The sequence below is a fragment of the Anolis carolinensis genome, chromosome 3, assembly GCF_035594765.1.
Source record: "Anolis carolinensis isolate JA03-04 chromosome 3, rAnoCar3.1.pri, whole genome shotgun sequence".
Taxonomy (NCBI): domain Eukaryota; kingdom Metazoa; phylum Chordata; class Lepidosauria; order Squamata; family Dactyloidae; genus Anolis; species Anolis carolinensis.
The window spans coordinates 274,194,054-274,211,635 of record NC_085843.1 but is presented as its reverse complement, the minus strand read 5'-3'; the positions used below and the strand labels follow the sequence as shown (position 1 = coordinate 274,211,635).

At 39.3% G+C, this 17,582-nt stretch overlaps 1 protein-coding gene across 2 annotated transcripts; it reads right to left on the bottom strand.

Annotated features, from left to right (window-relative positions):
• Positions 1-432: 432 nt before the first annotated feature.
• On the bottom strand, positions 433-16,537 carry znf639 (zinc finger protein 639). Of its 2 annotated transcripts, XM_008105995.2 has the most exons (6): positions 16,402-16,537; positions 11,307-11,444; positions 9,545-9,613; positions 8,869-8,964; positions 4,775-4,897; positions 433-3,883 (listed from the first exon to the last, which is right to left on the bottom strand). In XM_008105995.2, exons 3-6 carry the CDS (start codon positions 9,600-9,602, stop codon positions 2,733-2,735), a joined length of 1,428 nt encoding a protein of 475 aa, XP_008104202.2. In that variant the 5' UTR covers positions 9,603-9,613; positions 11,307-11,444; positions 16,402-16,537; the 3' UTR covers positions 433-2,732. The 2 variants fall into 2 exon arrangements, with proteins under 2 accessions (XP_008104202.2, XP_008104203.2); XM_008105996.2 differs by lacking the exon at positions 4,775-4,897.
• Positions 16,538-17,582: the final 1,045 nt, after the last annotated feature.

The following is a 17,582-nucleotide window of genomic DNA, read 5'->3' as shown; positions in this document are numbered from 1 at the left end:
TTGGTGGTTTTATACACCAGTGGTTATGTTTTTGTGTGTATGTTTTGGAAATAAAAAATTGAAACTAAAAAAAACACATCCTTTTAGACCCAAGATTTCCCTGCCTTCAGTTTGTGGGATACTGAGAATCTTGATTTTAAAAGAAACTAACCCACACAAAAAATGCAACTGTATCTAGCACCCATATTCCATTTTACATATTCCAGATCTGAGTATTGCTGTTAAAATTGAGATTGGAAACTTGTTTCTTGAGTCATTATACATTATTCTTGCATGGCTGAAATGTTTTGTGAGTTCACATAATGTGCCTGAAATCATTCCATCAACACTTGGCACCTGCAATCCTGTTACCAGCTGGAACCACTTTCTATTCTGAAGAAACTTCTGTGCATCACTGAAGTCTGCGAGTTTAAAGGCTCGTACATTTTAGGCTGGTTTGTTCTTTTTTATTAACACTTATTTAAACAAATAATTTTTAAATAAAGTATTTTGACCCACAGATCAAAAGTGTAATGACGACATAAATGTGCATTTTTATTTTCCATTTCAGGTCTTATTCACAAGTCTACCCCATGTTTCATTACAAAACATTACATGTTTGTCTTTGCACTCAAGACTAAATGCCACCCTAAACATTTTTGAAAGCTTTGGGTTCAATGTCTATTCAGACAAAATAATTTGTGTAATCGAACATTACTTCAGACAGCAATTCTATGTACATCCTCCTCGGAGTAAAATGTCTCTTACATAGTGAAGCACACTTCTAGAAAACATACAGGTAATATTTCACTCATTTTTCTATACTACACTTGAAGCTTAAATAAAATGGAAATGCAGGCAGTTGTAGGCTTCATTGGTTTCATAAGTATAAAATCAACATGTTCTCAATGTCACAACTTGATAGTAAACTATTAACAAATGTTTTCGTTTTCTCTAGTGACAGCAATTACAAATAAACTTTTACTAATGGTTGAGATGCAGTGGTTCTTTTAGATTCTGAATGTGGGTATGAGTCATGAAGCTATCTAGATGTTCGACTGTCCCACCAATCCTTGCTAGCAGTTTTGAGGGATACTGGGATTGACAGTCCAACACCATCTGTCCAGCTGCACTCCTTTCTAAAAGCTTTTCCCAAACATCATAATTTGGCATTTTTGCAATTTGAAGTGTTTTAGCCACACCAGTGATATCCTTTGCTCAGAAAGGAATGTTTGTCTTGAACTCCTTAATGCAACCTGACTTCAGAGATGGATGACACTCACTAGAGAGGCAAATATGAAACAGGAGAGCGATTAAACCAGATTTTAAAAAGAATTTGTTTATCAAACTGACATTACATAGGTTCAGTGATGAGGGCACAGCTTCCTGTTAATTCTCAAACTGCATTAGCTGAAAGTCTACAAATTTCCCAAGCTTTCTGGCTGAAATTTAGATATCACCCCTGAAGTTTAAAGCTGCTACATACAAATGACCGTGTAGCAAGACCTGGATTTTTGCCACATCTTCAAAGTTACCCAAAATTACCCAATTAAAACCTTGAACTTTGAATTGACCCTGCAGAGCTTGACTGGAATATTGCTCCCCCTCCCTTTCCATCTTACTGTAATCAGAAATAGGTGGGTTGAATACTAGCTTTTCTTTTTCCCTGTGTTTCTGATCTAGCCACTGATGAAAAGTTCAAAAGATTTCATACAATTTTTTGTAATACATGAATATAAATTTTAGCATGGAAATTGACTAATGTGGTATTTAAAAAGATACAATACTTTGATGCACTTTGAAAATCAAGATGACCTCTGTCATCTTCCCATTTTTGCTTACAAGCAGTCCCTGATTTACAAACAACTGACTTACAAACAAGTCATAGTTGAGTGGGTGTGAGACAACAGGAAGTGAGAGAAATCTACCTCAAGGAGGGGAAATTCACCCCTGGAAGAGTTATCAGGGGGAAAAGGTGTCTCCTCTGAGGCTTTATCACCAATCCTTGTTTCCACAAGCCAACTTTTTTCCAACTCCAATTCTCACAGGGAGGTAAAATCTTCTGAACAGGGACATAGGTAACAAAAAAAGAACCCACCCCCCCCAAACCCAAACCCTTATTATAGGGGCTTTAACCCATCTCTATGCTATCCAAAATCACAAACCTACAGAACCTATCTTGTCTGTAATTTGGGGACTGTGTATTAGTAACAACAGATGTACAAATGTACACCTTTTGGAGGACATTTTATTTCCCTTCATAGGTAACAAAAGCACATTACAATAGGTTGCTTTCAGAAATCCACATCACAATAATAGATTGACATACAGCAAAAACACATAGTTTCTGCTGAAGCAATTAGCTTTTATCTGCAGAAAACCTGATCCATGAATCCAAAATTTGTAGAGATAAAACAATCTGTTGAGCTTAAGGTCTCAGATACAGCTTGAATAATCTTTGAATGGCCTGAAAATTTCAAGGAAGCTATGTGTCTGTGCACATGTGGGTGTTTTAGATCTATCACTTTACATTAACCCCATGATATCACAATACTATGAATGCAATGATTTCAATTTTATTATTAAACACAAGTATAACAACATAAATGTGGATTTACCTAAAGTGACTGTCTCCCAGTGATATAAGGTAAAATTCATTTGCAGTTTGACTTTAGGATAACACATGTGGAAATTACATCACAAGTTCTAATATTCTGAATTACTTGAAGGAAAAAAACATACTACTATAACAATCAAGCATTTTCATGCACCTGAAGGTGACTTAAAAGGTCTTTTTCACTGCCAAACCTCATCAAGCATTCGGTGCACTTATGAGGCAGCTCAGCTGAATGTCGGAAGTCCAGGTGAATTTTGAGGTCCCCAATCTGCCCTGTAGAATACTCACAATACTGACACAAATAAATACCTTCAGACATGTGAGTGTTCAAATGTTTGCAGTATTCCAGCATGCCGGAAAAGCCCTTCCCGCAGTCATCGCACACGTGGGGGAATATTTTGGTGTGCTCAATCGCTACGTGGCGGTTGACATTGGTGTGAAGTCTGCTACGGAAGCCGCAGACCTGGCACACAAAGAAGTTCTTGCATTTGTCGAAGCTGATCTTGTTGACCAGGCTGTACTGCCCTTGCTGCTGCCGGCTATGGTAGCTGTCGCTCAGCTCGATCAGCCGCCCCGCATGCTCATTCACTACGTGGCTGTGCAAGTCCTCCGGGTCACTGGTTTCGTGCTCACAGAACTGGCAGAGGTACTGCTCATCGCAGCTGTGCTCCTGGAAATGAAGGTACAGCTCGCTGCTGGAGGAGAACTGGACATCGCATTGCTCACACCAGTAGAGGTGGTCGCTGAAGTGAGTGTCCGCAATGTGTTGGCTCAGGTTTTCAAACATCACTGTTTTGTAGTCACAGTATTTGCAAATGTAAGGGTCTTCCTCGTGAACTTTTAAGTGTTCGATAAGCACCTTTTTGGAGGAGAAGCTCTCCTTGCACACTTGGCAGATGTTGCCCTCTGAACACGTCTTGTGTTTCAGAACAATGTGCTGCTTTAGATCCGAGAAGTACTTGCTGTTGAATGTGCATCGGTCGCATTTGTACAAACCACTGCTGTTGGCCCTCAACAAAGGCCATTTTGGCTGAATGGTGATGTTCAAAGGGGGATTCTTGTCATGTACTTTGCAGCTTTCTACTGAGATTTCCACAGCTTCCTCTGCTTCCAGCTTCTCTGGAGAAATGGTCTGTGTTTCTATGTCATGAACCTCCACAGCCTGGACTTCTGTGGTGGAAATTTCTACTGTTTGAATGTCCAGTGGTTTCTCCTCTTCAGTTAAACTGTCGCTGAATAGAGGCGAGTCACACCTTTCTTTAAAAATTCCATTGTTGGAGGGTTTATCTATAACAAGGAGATAAAAAGGCCAAAGTTACAAAGAATCACAGGTTCCGTTTCTTTTTTCCATTTTAATCAGTTCGATTTCTAGGCCTGCAAAGTGACTTCCTTCCTCAAACGTTCTGAGTATAAACAAAAAAGCATATATTCTATGTGCATACTCTATATTGCATGCTATTAATTCAGCATCTCCAAGGAGCTAGGGATACAGAGTCAGGGCAGGATCAGGGCCTTCAGGAAGCAAACCAGGAACTAAATATTCTAGCTAGGCTGCAATTAAGAACTGATGCAATTCAGCTGAGGAGATCTAGTTGGTAGGCAGGGAGGAGGACCAAGAGGTGTGATCACTTGGGAAAATGGCATAAGTAGCTGGAGGCTGGCTTAGTTACGTGCTTGAAGCAATGCTGGTGATTATGTTTTGGCTTGCAGTCTCAGTGTTGGTAAGATTACTTGGCTTTTAATGTTTTGAAAAGAACTTTGAACAACTCTTGTGTCTCACCCTTATTTTGGCCACTGCTGTGGATGACCTTGGATTGCTTTGGACTATGAAATGGTGTGTGGCTATTTAACAGTAATTTGGTAAGCAGGACTCTGACAGAACCCACAGATCACATGTAGCTGCAAGGTATGTCATCCCTATCCTTGTTTCATTAAGATAACACAAGATGAGCAAGAGGATAACATTCAAAGCAGTGATTTGAATCTGAGATTTCCTATCTAAGCTCAATAGTACTACATTACAGAAGATCTCAAGTTCTAAAATTTTCAATAGGGAACTTTATTAATAATAATTGATACTGCTGCTTCTTAGTTACTCAGCTTACTAAAAAGTAGGAAAGAAACACAAATAGAACTCAGTCACATGCAGCTATCTGATGCAAATATCTTTCCATTTACCTTTCTTTTTAGGATCCATGAAGGATGACCCCATTACATTATTCTGGGTCCCACTCCAGGGGGCATACACTGGGCTCCCATCCTCATCAGTATCTGGGGAATGCACCGTATAATGAAACCTCCCTGTTAAGAAAAAGGACACTTCGGTGGTCTTTTCCTAAATCAGTTCATATTGGTAGCCCTATATCACATAGACAGCTTATTCTGTCCCCAAGTGAAAGGGTGAGCAAATAATGAGAACCTGTTTTCAAATAATGAGAAATTCATTCTGGCTTTGCTGGATATAGACTACTTGCAGAGTAATTTAAAAATGTAGACCACTTTTTTCCATAAGTGGAGCTTGTTTCCAAAAGATACTAAATCCATCTGAACAATTCATGCTGGAAATATACATTCTTTTGCTATAAAATGTAATTTTCCAAGACTTGTACCAAAGAAATTTGATACATCTTGATATTTTTCACTTGTATATAATATTCCATTGCAGTTCAGTGATTGATTATACTGAACAGACTGATAGCCTACAGAGTCCCAAAGATGGCCAGTTCTAGCCCCAGTAGCTCCTCTTGGAGATGCATCACTTTGAGTGTAGTTGCAGAAAGTAATTATCCAATCAACCTGGAGCTGCTTCATTATGTCAAAAAAGAAGAGCTGCAGAACAGTCCTTGCCTAAGCCAGCTCTTTCATCAGACAACTAGAAGCCAGGCAATAGTTGGGAGTTGCTCCTGCAGAATTTTTGGAAATGTAGTTTAGGGAAGCCGAGGACCTCTCTTGCTGAGAATTCCAAAGGTTCCATCCTGAACTACATTTCCCAGAATTCTGTGGGAGCAACTACAACTATTGCCTCCATTCTATAATGCTGGTGGTAAAACATCCTCAGTCGAGAATGGCTGTTTAGATGCTCAGTGTCAAACTCCAGACACCAAATACAGCCTCTTTTTAACTTTAGACTTGAACTGCCTCACAAACCCCCTTTTTATTTCATGCCATTTGTATTTGTGGCTCCACAACTGAAAGACAGACAATTACCAAGGATAACCTTTGAAAGATTGCTCATGGAAATTGAACCTGAGTCCTATTTGTGAGCAGTGATTCATAAACTGTTTTGTGAGCACTCATAAAAACAATGATCAATGCAACAATACTGTTCATCAACTTCTAACGTGAAGCAGATGAACACAGCACTGAATGAAACATGAAGAATAATCACAGGATGTCTTAAACCTACACCTGTTGATAGACTCCATAAGCTAGCTGGCATTGCCCCTCCACATGTGCGACGAGAAGTTGCTGCCAATTGCAAGAGAAATAAGGATGAACACCATGAAAGCCACTCACTATATGGCTGTCAGCCTCCTCCCAGTAGTTTTAAATCAAGGAAAAGTTTTATAAGAACCACCATTCCTCCAGTACCAGCAAGAATATCCCTGTGGGCAGCAAAATCAGGCAATTCCAACTGGATGGCCCCCTACGAGGGTCTGCCTCCAGGAGCAAACCAAGAATGGACAACTTGGAAGTTCCTGAACAGACTTAGAAGTGGAGTTGGAAGATCAAAAGATAACCTGGCAAAATGGCACTACCTAGAAAAATCTTCTACCTTGTACGATTGTGGAACAGAACAAACAACTCAGCATCTGTATGCTTGCCCACAATGCCTGGCCTCATGTACAGAGGAAGAACTGTTTAAAGTTACAGACAATGGGGTCGCTGTTGCCCGTTTTTGGTCTAAAATTATTTAGCTGCTTGTGCTCCCTTTATTTTATCAGTTTTATACTTATTTATGCAATGCTTTTGACACTAAAGAAACAAATAACTTCCAACGAGAAGCTGCACGTGAAGCTGAAGAAGACCTTCCTCAAGGTTGAAGTGGAGCTAAGACCAGGTGGAGTGCTGGAAGCATGAGCACCAGGAGCCCTTTCTGCTCAACTCTTAGAGGATCCCTCAATTCTCTGGCAACAGCCTCTATTTTCCAGAAGGAAGTCCCCCAGATGCCCCTCTCCTCAGCCATCAAGCCCCCTCGCCACGGACACCTAGAGCACAAGAAGGAGAACATCTCCCAGCTGAATAGGATAGTGCTGAGAACACAGACCTTCAAAGACTTCCAAATCTAAGCTGGAGTCCCACATCCTGAACTCCATGGCTTCAAATCCGTGGCCCCTTTGACCACCTGCTTCTCAGCCTTTTCCTGGTTCATGGGACACGAGTTACCTGCCCACCCTGGATTCCCCATGCTTATCATGGTGGGGCCAGGGCCACTTTTAACTGTTCTTTTAATGGAATGGAATGTGATTTTTTAGCTTTGAATGTTTTAATGGATTCTTTATTTATTGTGTCAGAAGTGAACCGAGATTGCAAGTTGTAATATATTTGAAAACACAAACAAAATTTTAAAAACCTTGGCATTACACTAAATGTCCTTTGACCAGTAGCTGGCCACATGGGAGTGCCTCTGGTATTGCTATAAGAAGCGCCTCCATTGCGCATGTGGCAGGGATCAGACTGCATTGTAGTAGGTGGTCTGTGATTGTCTTCATTGTGTCTGGTTGTGATCCCCAGGTTGTGCCAGTCAGCTTTCGTACAATGTTATTTTTAACACCCACTTTTTGCTTGATAGTCAAGCAGTGATTCTTGTAAGTCAGAGTAAGTTCTTATAAGTTTTAATGGATTTTAACTGTGAATTTTTAATACTGTCATATTTAATTCTGTTTTCATGTTAGTGTATTTGTATATTTTAAATTGTATGGTCATGCTTTTAATGTAAGCTGCTTTGAGTCTCCTTTGGGAGAGATAAAGCGGGGTATAAATAACAATAGATTCAATTCAACAGCCTAAGCGCTCAAGGGAATGAGCACACACCGAACACAGTGAGATTCACCTCTGAGTAAACATGTACAGGATTCGCCTACTGATCTACCTCAAAAATCTCACCCGCATACTTGGATGTTTACTCAGAAGTGATTCTTGGTAGGCTTCCTCCCAGAGAATTGTGCTGAGGACAGATCTTTTTCTTGCATATTTAGGAGGGAAGAAGAATTAAAAGATAAAACATCTGCTAAATGCTGGGCTTGTGGCCAAAGCTACATGGAATGAATCCAGGGAGATGATGCAGCGAAAGTCAACTAGCTTTGTATTAGTGATCCTTTTCTACTTAAAGAAAAATAGTGCTGCAAGAGATGGTTTCCTTTAATTAGATATTCAGGGATCCATTACAAGGATTGGAGCTATTCAGATGCTGGACTCCAACTCTCAGCATCCCTCATTATTGCCTATGAAGGCTTGGGCAGCTGCTATCTCACAAGATCTGGAAGACTGCATATTTTAATATCTCAGTTAAAACAGCTCCCCCCCTATAGAGAAGGTTTTATACCATTTGTAAGCGGACCAGCAGATTTTCTCCTTCCTTTAATTACATATTAATAAGGTCATTCACTCTGTATTTTCACATAGCAGTTTAAAATACCCAATTATCTAACCAGGCAATCCTAGTAATATCGTTAAAGGTACAACATTATGCATAATTACTTAGAAGTATGTCTCATTAAATTCAGTTGGATATACTGAGGAGCAAATTCTTAATTATCTTAAAACAATGTTTTTACTAAAAGTTTGCAAATTTCATTGTTCAAGTATAAACTTACTTTTTATATTGTTAGTGAGAACATGACCACAGATCAGAAAGGAGGACTTTACTTTGACAGAATTCTTATTTTTTAAAATTATAAACAAATGCAATCGTGTCACCACTGTTTCAACTCATCAGCATCAGGGAACAAAATGGGCTTGGCTGCCTACCATGCAAGATCTACACACTGCCCTTTGTAGAATCATGATTTAAACCATGCCTACAAATACAGTTGTTAGGGAAAACTGAAATACACAATTTAAAAAATCAATAAAAGTAGGTGAAAGATGGAAAGAGCTGATAAACTCTAACATAATGCCTTTTTATGGTGCGCGTACACCATCTGTGCTGTGATGACAGGAAAAGCTGTGTGCAGATACCGTATGGTTTGCAAGATGTGTTCCCCAGACATATTCCCACCTCACCCCAACAACAAAGCTGTGAATAAATGTAGCAAGATGCGAAGCCTTACCTCGATTATCAGAAAGCTGTTTCATGGAACACACACTGTAACAATGGTCAGAAAATATGCCACTATTGTCTATGTATTTTGGGGCCCCAGAAGAATCTGCAAAGAAAGAAGGCAAACATCAGCATACACAATAACAGAAGCACCCTGAAATTGTTTTCTTTTGGTATACACACACTATATACATAACAGCCCTCATATTTTTGTTTTGTATCTTTATATCATTTCTGACTTATGGCAATCCTAAGGCAAACCTATCATTGGGTTTTCAGTGGCAGGCTTTGCCACTGATTTCCTCTGAGGGTTAGAGTGTTACTTGCTCTAGGCTACCCAAGAGTTCCCATGGTTGAACAGAATCACAATCCAGTGCTCAAAACATTATACTGGCTCTCAACACTGTTTACAGATTCAATAAACTTGCATTTTAAATTAATAGTGTAGTAAAGAAACTAGTGCTTTGCTTGAACCAGGCTTGGGAAAAAAGTGTTCCATAGGCTGCACGAAGCTCTTGCTCCATGTGCCCCTAGAGCCATCTAGCCTCATACAAATGTTGCCCATCCCAGCTTAAACAGTTAATTCTCACTTCCACCATCCATTTTTATCTTTAACTAGTATGCTCAGAATAAAATGTAAAATTCATCACCACTTACGTAAGCAAATATATATGTTCCTAACTAACCTGAATAACGCGAAGGATGTAGAGTTTTCCTTTTCCTCTTCTTCGGATGCTCATTCATTTTGCTTCAGTCTAAAACAACAATAATAACTTTATTTTTGTATCCCGCCTCCATTTCCCCGAAGGGACCCGAAAGAACCTGTTAATACTCTTCCTTTTAATTTGGAGAGCTACAGATAAGCCCAACCACCAAGATCAGGAATTAAGCCACCCCAGTAATTAACCAATATGATTAGTCTAACCGCTAGCAAGATCTAAGACTGCCTTAAAATAAGGACTAAGGTGGGAAATCATGCAGTCGGCTCTCCATGTTCATAGATTCTGCATCCACAGATTCCACCATCAATAGTTTTGAAAATACTTTTAAATACCCAAAAAGCAAACCTTGATTTTGCCATTTTATATAAGGGATACAATTTTATTATGCTGTTATATATAATGATACCAAACCATCCAAAGATTTCAATATCCACTGGGAGTCCTGGAACCAAATCCCAGCAGACAATCAAGGACCCACTGTTCATACAGAGACAACCTAGAGTTTTGAGAGACTGGTCTGTCACTCACAGGGTATGACTTCAACCGTGAGTCCTAACAGTCATTAATTAATCAGCCCCAGAGGGTTTTTAATAATCTATCCTGTATTTATTATGGTCTTACCATTTATGTGTTTTAAATGCAATTTTTTTTTATCTTGTATTGTTGTTTTAATTGATATATTGTATTACTGTTTTATCTTTTTTATATTGTGATTTGTGTTATGTTGCTTATATTTTGTCCTTATGTTGTTTGGACCGCTGCCCCATGTAAGCCGCCCCGAATCCCCACAGGGAGATGGTGGCGGGGTATAAAGTTTTATTATTATTATTATTATTATTATTAATTAACTAAAGCAGACTGGAAGTATCAATGGGATCTACATAAAAGTTGACTTAGTAATTAGCAATGGAGTTTAATTGGGATCCACAAATTGATTTAGGCGAATGTTTCAGAGGATGGAAAACATATTTAATTAATTTTACTTTTGCTGATACGCAGGAGCTAGAACGCTGAAAATTACACAGAAACAACAGTAGTAATGTCATTTAATTCTACAGCGAGGAGAAAACACCAATGCCAGCTCTGGGCCAGCTTCCTCTGGTCACTGCCCTCCTTTTCCCACTCAGGTATCCAAAGATGATGGAAGTGGCCACATGGCAGAGAAAGTAGAGAGGCCGGTTGCTTCTTTTAGATTCTCCCTTGCTTAGGGGATGATTCTTACTTTTTGACAAGAGTTAAAATACACATTGATAAGTCAATTCAGTTTTTTTGGATTGATTTTTCTTCTAAAGCTGTGGCAAAACATTAGCGGCTGTGGTAAAACAAGACCGCGTCCTTCAACATTGCTGAAAAACCAACTGGAACAAAACATTATTTGTATTTGTACTCCCTTCTGCCAGTATTCACACATTTTAGGGCATTATTCACAAGGCAAAGTTGTGCTCCTATTGTGCCATTTTAACTAATTTCTAGAAAGGCACTATTTATTCCTTTATGTACTTGGTTTCATTTATACTCCTTTCTCTTTCCAAGGGACCCAGGGCGATTTGTGCAATTTAAAATAAAGTAAAAAGTTTGGTAAAAAAGGTTCTATTACAAAAGTTAAAACAATTAAATATCAGTGCTATTAAAATACATAATTTTAAATTTAAATTTTATGTATTTTAATTTTAAAATACATTTAAAACACATAGGATATATATAAAAAACATTACTGAAAACATACCGGATTAAAAGCCCCCACTTGGTACACCACTTTTGACTGTGTTCTGCCGTATGATTAAAGTCAATCAAAGTGGAGTTGCTGAGAATCCTTAGATATCTATAAACAGGTCTTTCAGCTTATTAGATGGACTCTTCATTACTGGAAAATGAAAAAAGAACAGAAGGACCGTTGACTACACAGCTTCTGACAACAGATGAAGCATCGAAAAGGGGAGAAACACAACCACACAAACAAATCCCAAATGTTTAATTCTGATTAGAACACTTTATGCTGCACATATTCTTTTGTGTATAAACATACACAAACAATCCCTTCTAACCTTGGAAGTATTTATAAATGTTGAATACTCCAGCAAATAAAGAAATGTGACAGAGTACATTACAGATAGGATACAGAGAAGTAACCATGAAGAAGATCCTTTCCTTTAGCTTTGAAAGAAAAGCTGAGTGTGTGAGATTATCAGATTCACTATATATATAGCTAAGCACACCTGTTATTTACTTCATTTGCTTTGAAAGAGAGCTTGGAGGCTAAACTCTCATACAGATCAATGGACAAAATTGTATTGCAATTTCTTAGTTTACAAACTACTAGGATACTGAAGGAATGGGCAAGAGTTTGTTGGAAATCAACATAAACGATGCCAGATAACAAAAAGGATGCAAAACTGTAAAAGTCAAAATGCCATGCTCTTGCTGGTGGAAGCACATCAACAGGAAAATTCTGTTTTGCTAGAGAGGCAATCTACACGGATTATGTGAAGAGGCTCAGTCCATTTCAACCATATCAGGACTCGGCTCTCATTTTGGAACTACTAGGGGGAGTATGGAGAAAGCAGTAATATAACTGATGCTAATTTTAACAGATCTGACAGCTGTAGAGTTCTTATAATGAAAATTTTCTACTAGGGAAGGAAGGAAAGAAGAAAAAATCCATTTTAAAAATCAGTGAAAAAAACCTTGGCAGAAAAAAGGCAGATGTTTTTCCATAAAAGGTCCTGAAAAAAATGAAAGGAAGATGACAAGATGGCACTGGAAAAAACAAATCTAAAGAAGTCCAGAACATGGTTCAACCAGTAATGCTCTGAGACATTTTATGTTTTTAGACAATGTTTTAAGTGCACAGCCACACACACACAACCTTTTCTCTTATTCTGAACATGGATTTAATAAAAACCTCTCTTTCTTCCCCCATTGCTATCTGAAGGAGGCCCCTTGAATCACTGCGAACCTTGTTTGTCATCACTGACCTTTGTGCTTGATTTCCTGGCAAGACATATATTATGTTTGCACTGTTTTGCACAATTACCTCTTGAGTATATTCATCCAGAAAGATGCCTTATTCCTAAGTAGCTATGGTTACTTTCACATCACAATTTGATGCCTAGTTACTCACACATTTAGGTCCCACTGGGTTTACTTGACTTGTGAGTAAAGGGCACATAGAACTGCACCTTTAGGGCTTACTAAGTACAGCTGCTTTTACAGGTCTGTGATGGGCTCCCCCTACCCCGCCCCCCAAAAAACTAATATATTCAAAATGCCGAATTTGGAAAACACAATACAATGTACAGTTCTTTTACAAATATCTTTACTATTTTCATTCAGTCACATATTACAACATCAAAAGGTCAAAGTAAGTTGTGAAAAAGCTGTACATGATGGAGCAAATATGAAGTCACTTCTGAATTAAGAACACCAAATTCCTATTAAACTAGAATGTATTTTTTTAAGTTTTACAATCTTTACTTTTGTAGGCCTGTTAACTAGTTGCTTACTGCAGGGTCCTACAGTATAAGCCTTGATTGCTCAAAAGTAAGTTTTCTGAGTTCAATGACAGTTATATTATGTTTAAATTTATTGTTTTTTCTAAAGTGGAATTTTTACTATAATGTGTATGTTATTGTAATTTTATACTTTTGATATTAGTGATGAAATTGTGGCATTTAATGTTTGCCGTTTATATGTATGTTAACCACCCTGAGTCCCTCTGGGGAGAGAGGGCAGTCTAGAAATAAAGTTTTTTTTAAAATTATTATTCCCAGATAAGTAAAAAATGTTTTGAAATCAGAAGAATCACCTCACCCAGTGTGGTCCAACCTGCGGCCTGCATGCAGCCCACCAATTAATTTTTGTTGGCCCTTGCCCTTCTTACTGAAAGAATACTTTAATTTGAACTTCTTTGAATAAAAAAATTAAAAGTTTTTGAATACAATATGTAATTCATTTTCTTTCTGGAATGTCTCTGGCCCTCACATTCCTATACTAAAGTTTGACTGCCCCTCGAGTAACTAAAGATTGGACCACACTGACCACACCTATTGAATCGTTATCATTCAGCAATTCTAATACGATGATGATAGGATTGAGGCCAGGGAATCAATCTTTAAGGCTCAATGTGGTTACTCAAAAGTAAGTCCCTCTGACTTCAATGACAACTTTTGTTGAAAAAAAAATACAATATAAAAAATCACCCTTTCCATTGACTCACTATCATCAGCAGCAATAATATTTTTTAAAAAATGATAATAATAGAGATTGGGACCAAAAAACAGACTTCAAAGCCTGGATACTATTAGTCTAAGGCCCCCTCTACACTGCCATATAAAATCTAGATTATCTGCCTTGAACTGGATTATATGGCAGTGTAAACTCAGGCCCTTTTAACACTGCCATATAATCCAGATTATCAAAGCATATAATCCACATTATCGATTTTGAACTGGATTATATGAGTCTACATTGCCATATAATCCAGTTAAAAGCAAATAATCTGGATTGTATATGGCAGTGTAGAAAGGGTCTAAAATAAACCCCTCTGATTCCAATGACAAATAAAGGCTACTGTATTAATTTAATACAGTATTATATATACATAAAATAAAGAATCACCTCATCCAGTGAATCATTATGAACATCAGCATTCATATTAACAATACATCATAATTATAATGAGGAGGACTGGGGCCAAGCAATAGATCTCCAAGATAAGATGCAAAGTCCAGCCCCTCTGACGTCAATGGCAACCATCAAAAAGTTACAGTGTGTACACATATAATCCAATTTAAAGCAGAAACCTGGGATCAGATCCTAGGATACAGGGCAGTGTAGATCCAGCCTTAGACATCACCTACTCCCAACCCCATCTAAGGCCCCTTCTACACTGCCATATAAAATTCAGATTACCTGTTTTGAACTGGATTATATGTGGACTCGGATAACACAGTTCAAAGCAGATATTGTGGATTATCTGCCTTGATATTCTGGGTTATATGGCTGTGTGGAAGGGCTCTTCGGCTCCTTCTACACTGCCATATAAAATCCTGATTATCTGTTTTAAAGTGGATTAAATAGCAGCGTAGACTCATATAATCCAGTTCAACACAGGTAATGTGGACTCCTTTTGATGCAGCCCAAAATCCCACTGGCTTTTCAAGTCGCTCTGCCTTGTTGGGAGATAGGGCAGGGTATAAAGTTTTATTATATTTATTATCACACTGTTGCCTCATGTTCAACTTGTTGTCTACAATGATTCCAAGATCTTTCTTATATCGACTGTTGTTGAGCCAGGCGCCACCCATCATGTGTATCTGCATTTCATTTTTCCTGCCATAGTGTAGTATTTTACATCTGTCCTTGTTGAAATTCATTTTGTTAGTTTTGCCCAATCTGTTGAGGTCATTTTGATTTCCAATCCTGTCCTCTATAGAGTATTAGCTATGCCTCCCAATTTGGTGTCATCTGCAAACTTGCTCAGCACGCCCTCTAAACCTTCATCCAAGATGTTGAACAGAACTGGGCCCAGGACAGAACTCTCTTCATGGCACTTCTTTCCAGGATGAAGAAGAAGAACCATTGGGGAGAATCACCCTTTGGGTTCTGTTGCTTAACCAATTACAGATCCACCTAATAGTAGCATCGCCTAGCCCACATTTGACGAGTTTGCTTTCCAGAAGGTCATGGGGGACTTTGTGGGAGGCCTGACTGAAATCAAGATATGCTATTTATTTATTTATAGTATTTATATTCCTCCCTTCTCACCCCGAAGGGGACTCAGGGCGGATCACATTATGTACATATAGGGCAAACATTCAATGCCCATAAACACATCAAACAGAGACAACAGACAGATGCAGAGGCAATTTAACCTTCTTCTGAGGGGATGTTCAATTCTGGCCACAGGGGGGAGCAGCTGCTTCATCATCCACTCTGATGGCACTTCCTCACTTCCTCATTCCAACATTGTAAATTAGTTAAACTTGCCTCCCCACTTTTTATAAGTGGTACCTTATTTCCTACTTGATAGATGCAACTATCTTTTTTATTTTATTTTTAATTGACGGGTGCTCACCCCGCACAGGCTGGCCTCGAACTCATGACCTCATGGTCAGAGTGATTTATTGCAGCAGCTGTTTACCAGCCTGCGCCACAGCCTGGCCCCTTACATATACAGCATTTCCTGCATCTACTGAAAAATCCATGTTGACTTTTAGGAATTACAGCATCCTTTTACAGCCTTGATGAAATCATGAAGGGGCCTGACTTCAGTGACAATTCCCAGATAAGGTTTACAACCTGAGTGCGCGCGCTCTCTATAGATATACAGTAGTCTCTCACTTATCCAACATTCTGGATTATCCAACGCATTTTTGTAGTCAATGTTTTCAAAACATCGTAATATTTTGGTGATAAATTTGTAAATACAGTATTTACTACATTGCATTAATGTGTAATGAACTACTTTTTCTGTCAGATTTGTTGTATAACATGATGTTTTGGTGCTTAATTTGTAAAATCATAACCTAATTAGATGTTTAATAGGCTTTTCCTTAATCCCTCCTTATTGTCCAACATATTCGCTTATCCAACGTTCTGCCGGCCCGTTTATGTTGGATAAGTGAGAGACTACTGTATATGCATTCGAATCATAATAATAATAATAATAATAATAGGACTGGGTCCGAAGAATGGCTCTCCCTGCTTTCCCACAAAGAGCGACCAAAACAAAATGTCCACAAGCAGCCACTAAGCTACAAATAAAGACATTTATTCAATTCCTGGCCTCGTGAGCTGAGAGGAAGCGCCGCAGGACTCACCTTGAACAACCAAAGCAGGCCGCAAGCGAAACGACGCCGCCGGAACGGAAGAGACGTGCGCCGGGGGCGAGGGGGAGAACAGAAAGGGACGGACGCAGGCAACGCAGATGACGTCCAGCCAATAGGGAGAAAGAGGGCGGGGCTACTATTGCTAGCCACACCCCCTTGCCGCATCACCTCGGAGATAGCGGTTGGGAAGGCTTCCAATCCTGCCAATAAGGAAGGGGAGGAGCCACTGTTGTTAGCCACGCCCCCTTGCCTCACCACCTTGGAGATGGCGGTTGAGAAGGTTTCCAATCCTTCCAATGAGAAAGGGGAGGAGCCACTGCTGCTAGCCACGCCCCCCACCTTGCACGAGGTGCGGAGGGAGGAGGGCCTCGCCTCGGAACGGCACCACCGCAGATGGCGGTTGGGAAGGCTTCGAATCCCTGCTACGAGAAAGGGGAGGAGCCAGTGTCGCTGGCCACGCCCCCTCGAGGCACTGTCATTGAGGCATCGCAGAGGGAGGAGGCATTCCCTTTGGAATGGCATCCTTCCCTTGAAGGCCTCAAAGAACACACACTAACACTCTGACAAGGAATGGCATGTCAGTACAGTTGCCAGAGGGCCGAAGTTTGCCCATGCCTGATAGACTGTGTGTCTGACAAGCCCGTTGCCAAGGTGGCTGTTTAGGGGTTCAGCCCCCCAAACTTTTCAGGTAAATAAATAAACAAACTTGGTTTACTTATGAATTTTAAATTATTAACAACCCACCCCCACCCCCCGCCAAGTCTATGAGAAGCAAAAATTAGAGTCCCTCCAGGACTGCAAGTACAGAAGAGTCTCACTTATCCAAGCTTCGCTTATCCAAGTTTCTGGATTATCCAAGCTATTTTTGTAGTCAATGTTTTCAATATATTGTGATATTTTGGTGCTAAATTCGTAAATACAGTAATTACAACATAACATTACTGCGTATTGAACTACTTTTTCTGTCAAATTTGTTGCAAAACATGATGTTTTGGTGCTTAATTTGTAAAATCATAACCTAATTTGATGTTTAATAGGCTTTTCCTTAATCCCTCCTTATTATCCAAGATATTCGCTTATCCAAGCTTCTGCCAGCCCGTTTAGCTTGGATAAGTGTGACTCTACTGTACTATCTTGACCAAATTTGGATTATCTACACCAGTGGTTCTCAA

What these genes read in the sequence shown, in the direction of transcription:
- znf639 (XM_008105995.2), bottom strand. Translation starts at nt 9,602, where the DNA reads ATGAATGAGCATCCGAAGAAGAGGAAAAGGAAAACTCTACATCCTTCG. An exon ending in ACATCCTTCGCGTTATTCAG is followed by an intron (nt 8,965 to 9,544) that starts GTTAGTTAGGAA and finishes CTTTCTTTGCAG; the next exon opens with ATTCTTCTGGGGCCCCAAAA. An exon ending in ACAGCTTTCTGATAATCGAG is followed by an intron (nt 4,898 to 8,868) that starts GTAAGGCTTCGC and finishes TTTTCTTAACAG; the next exon opens with GGAGGTTTCATTATACGGTG.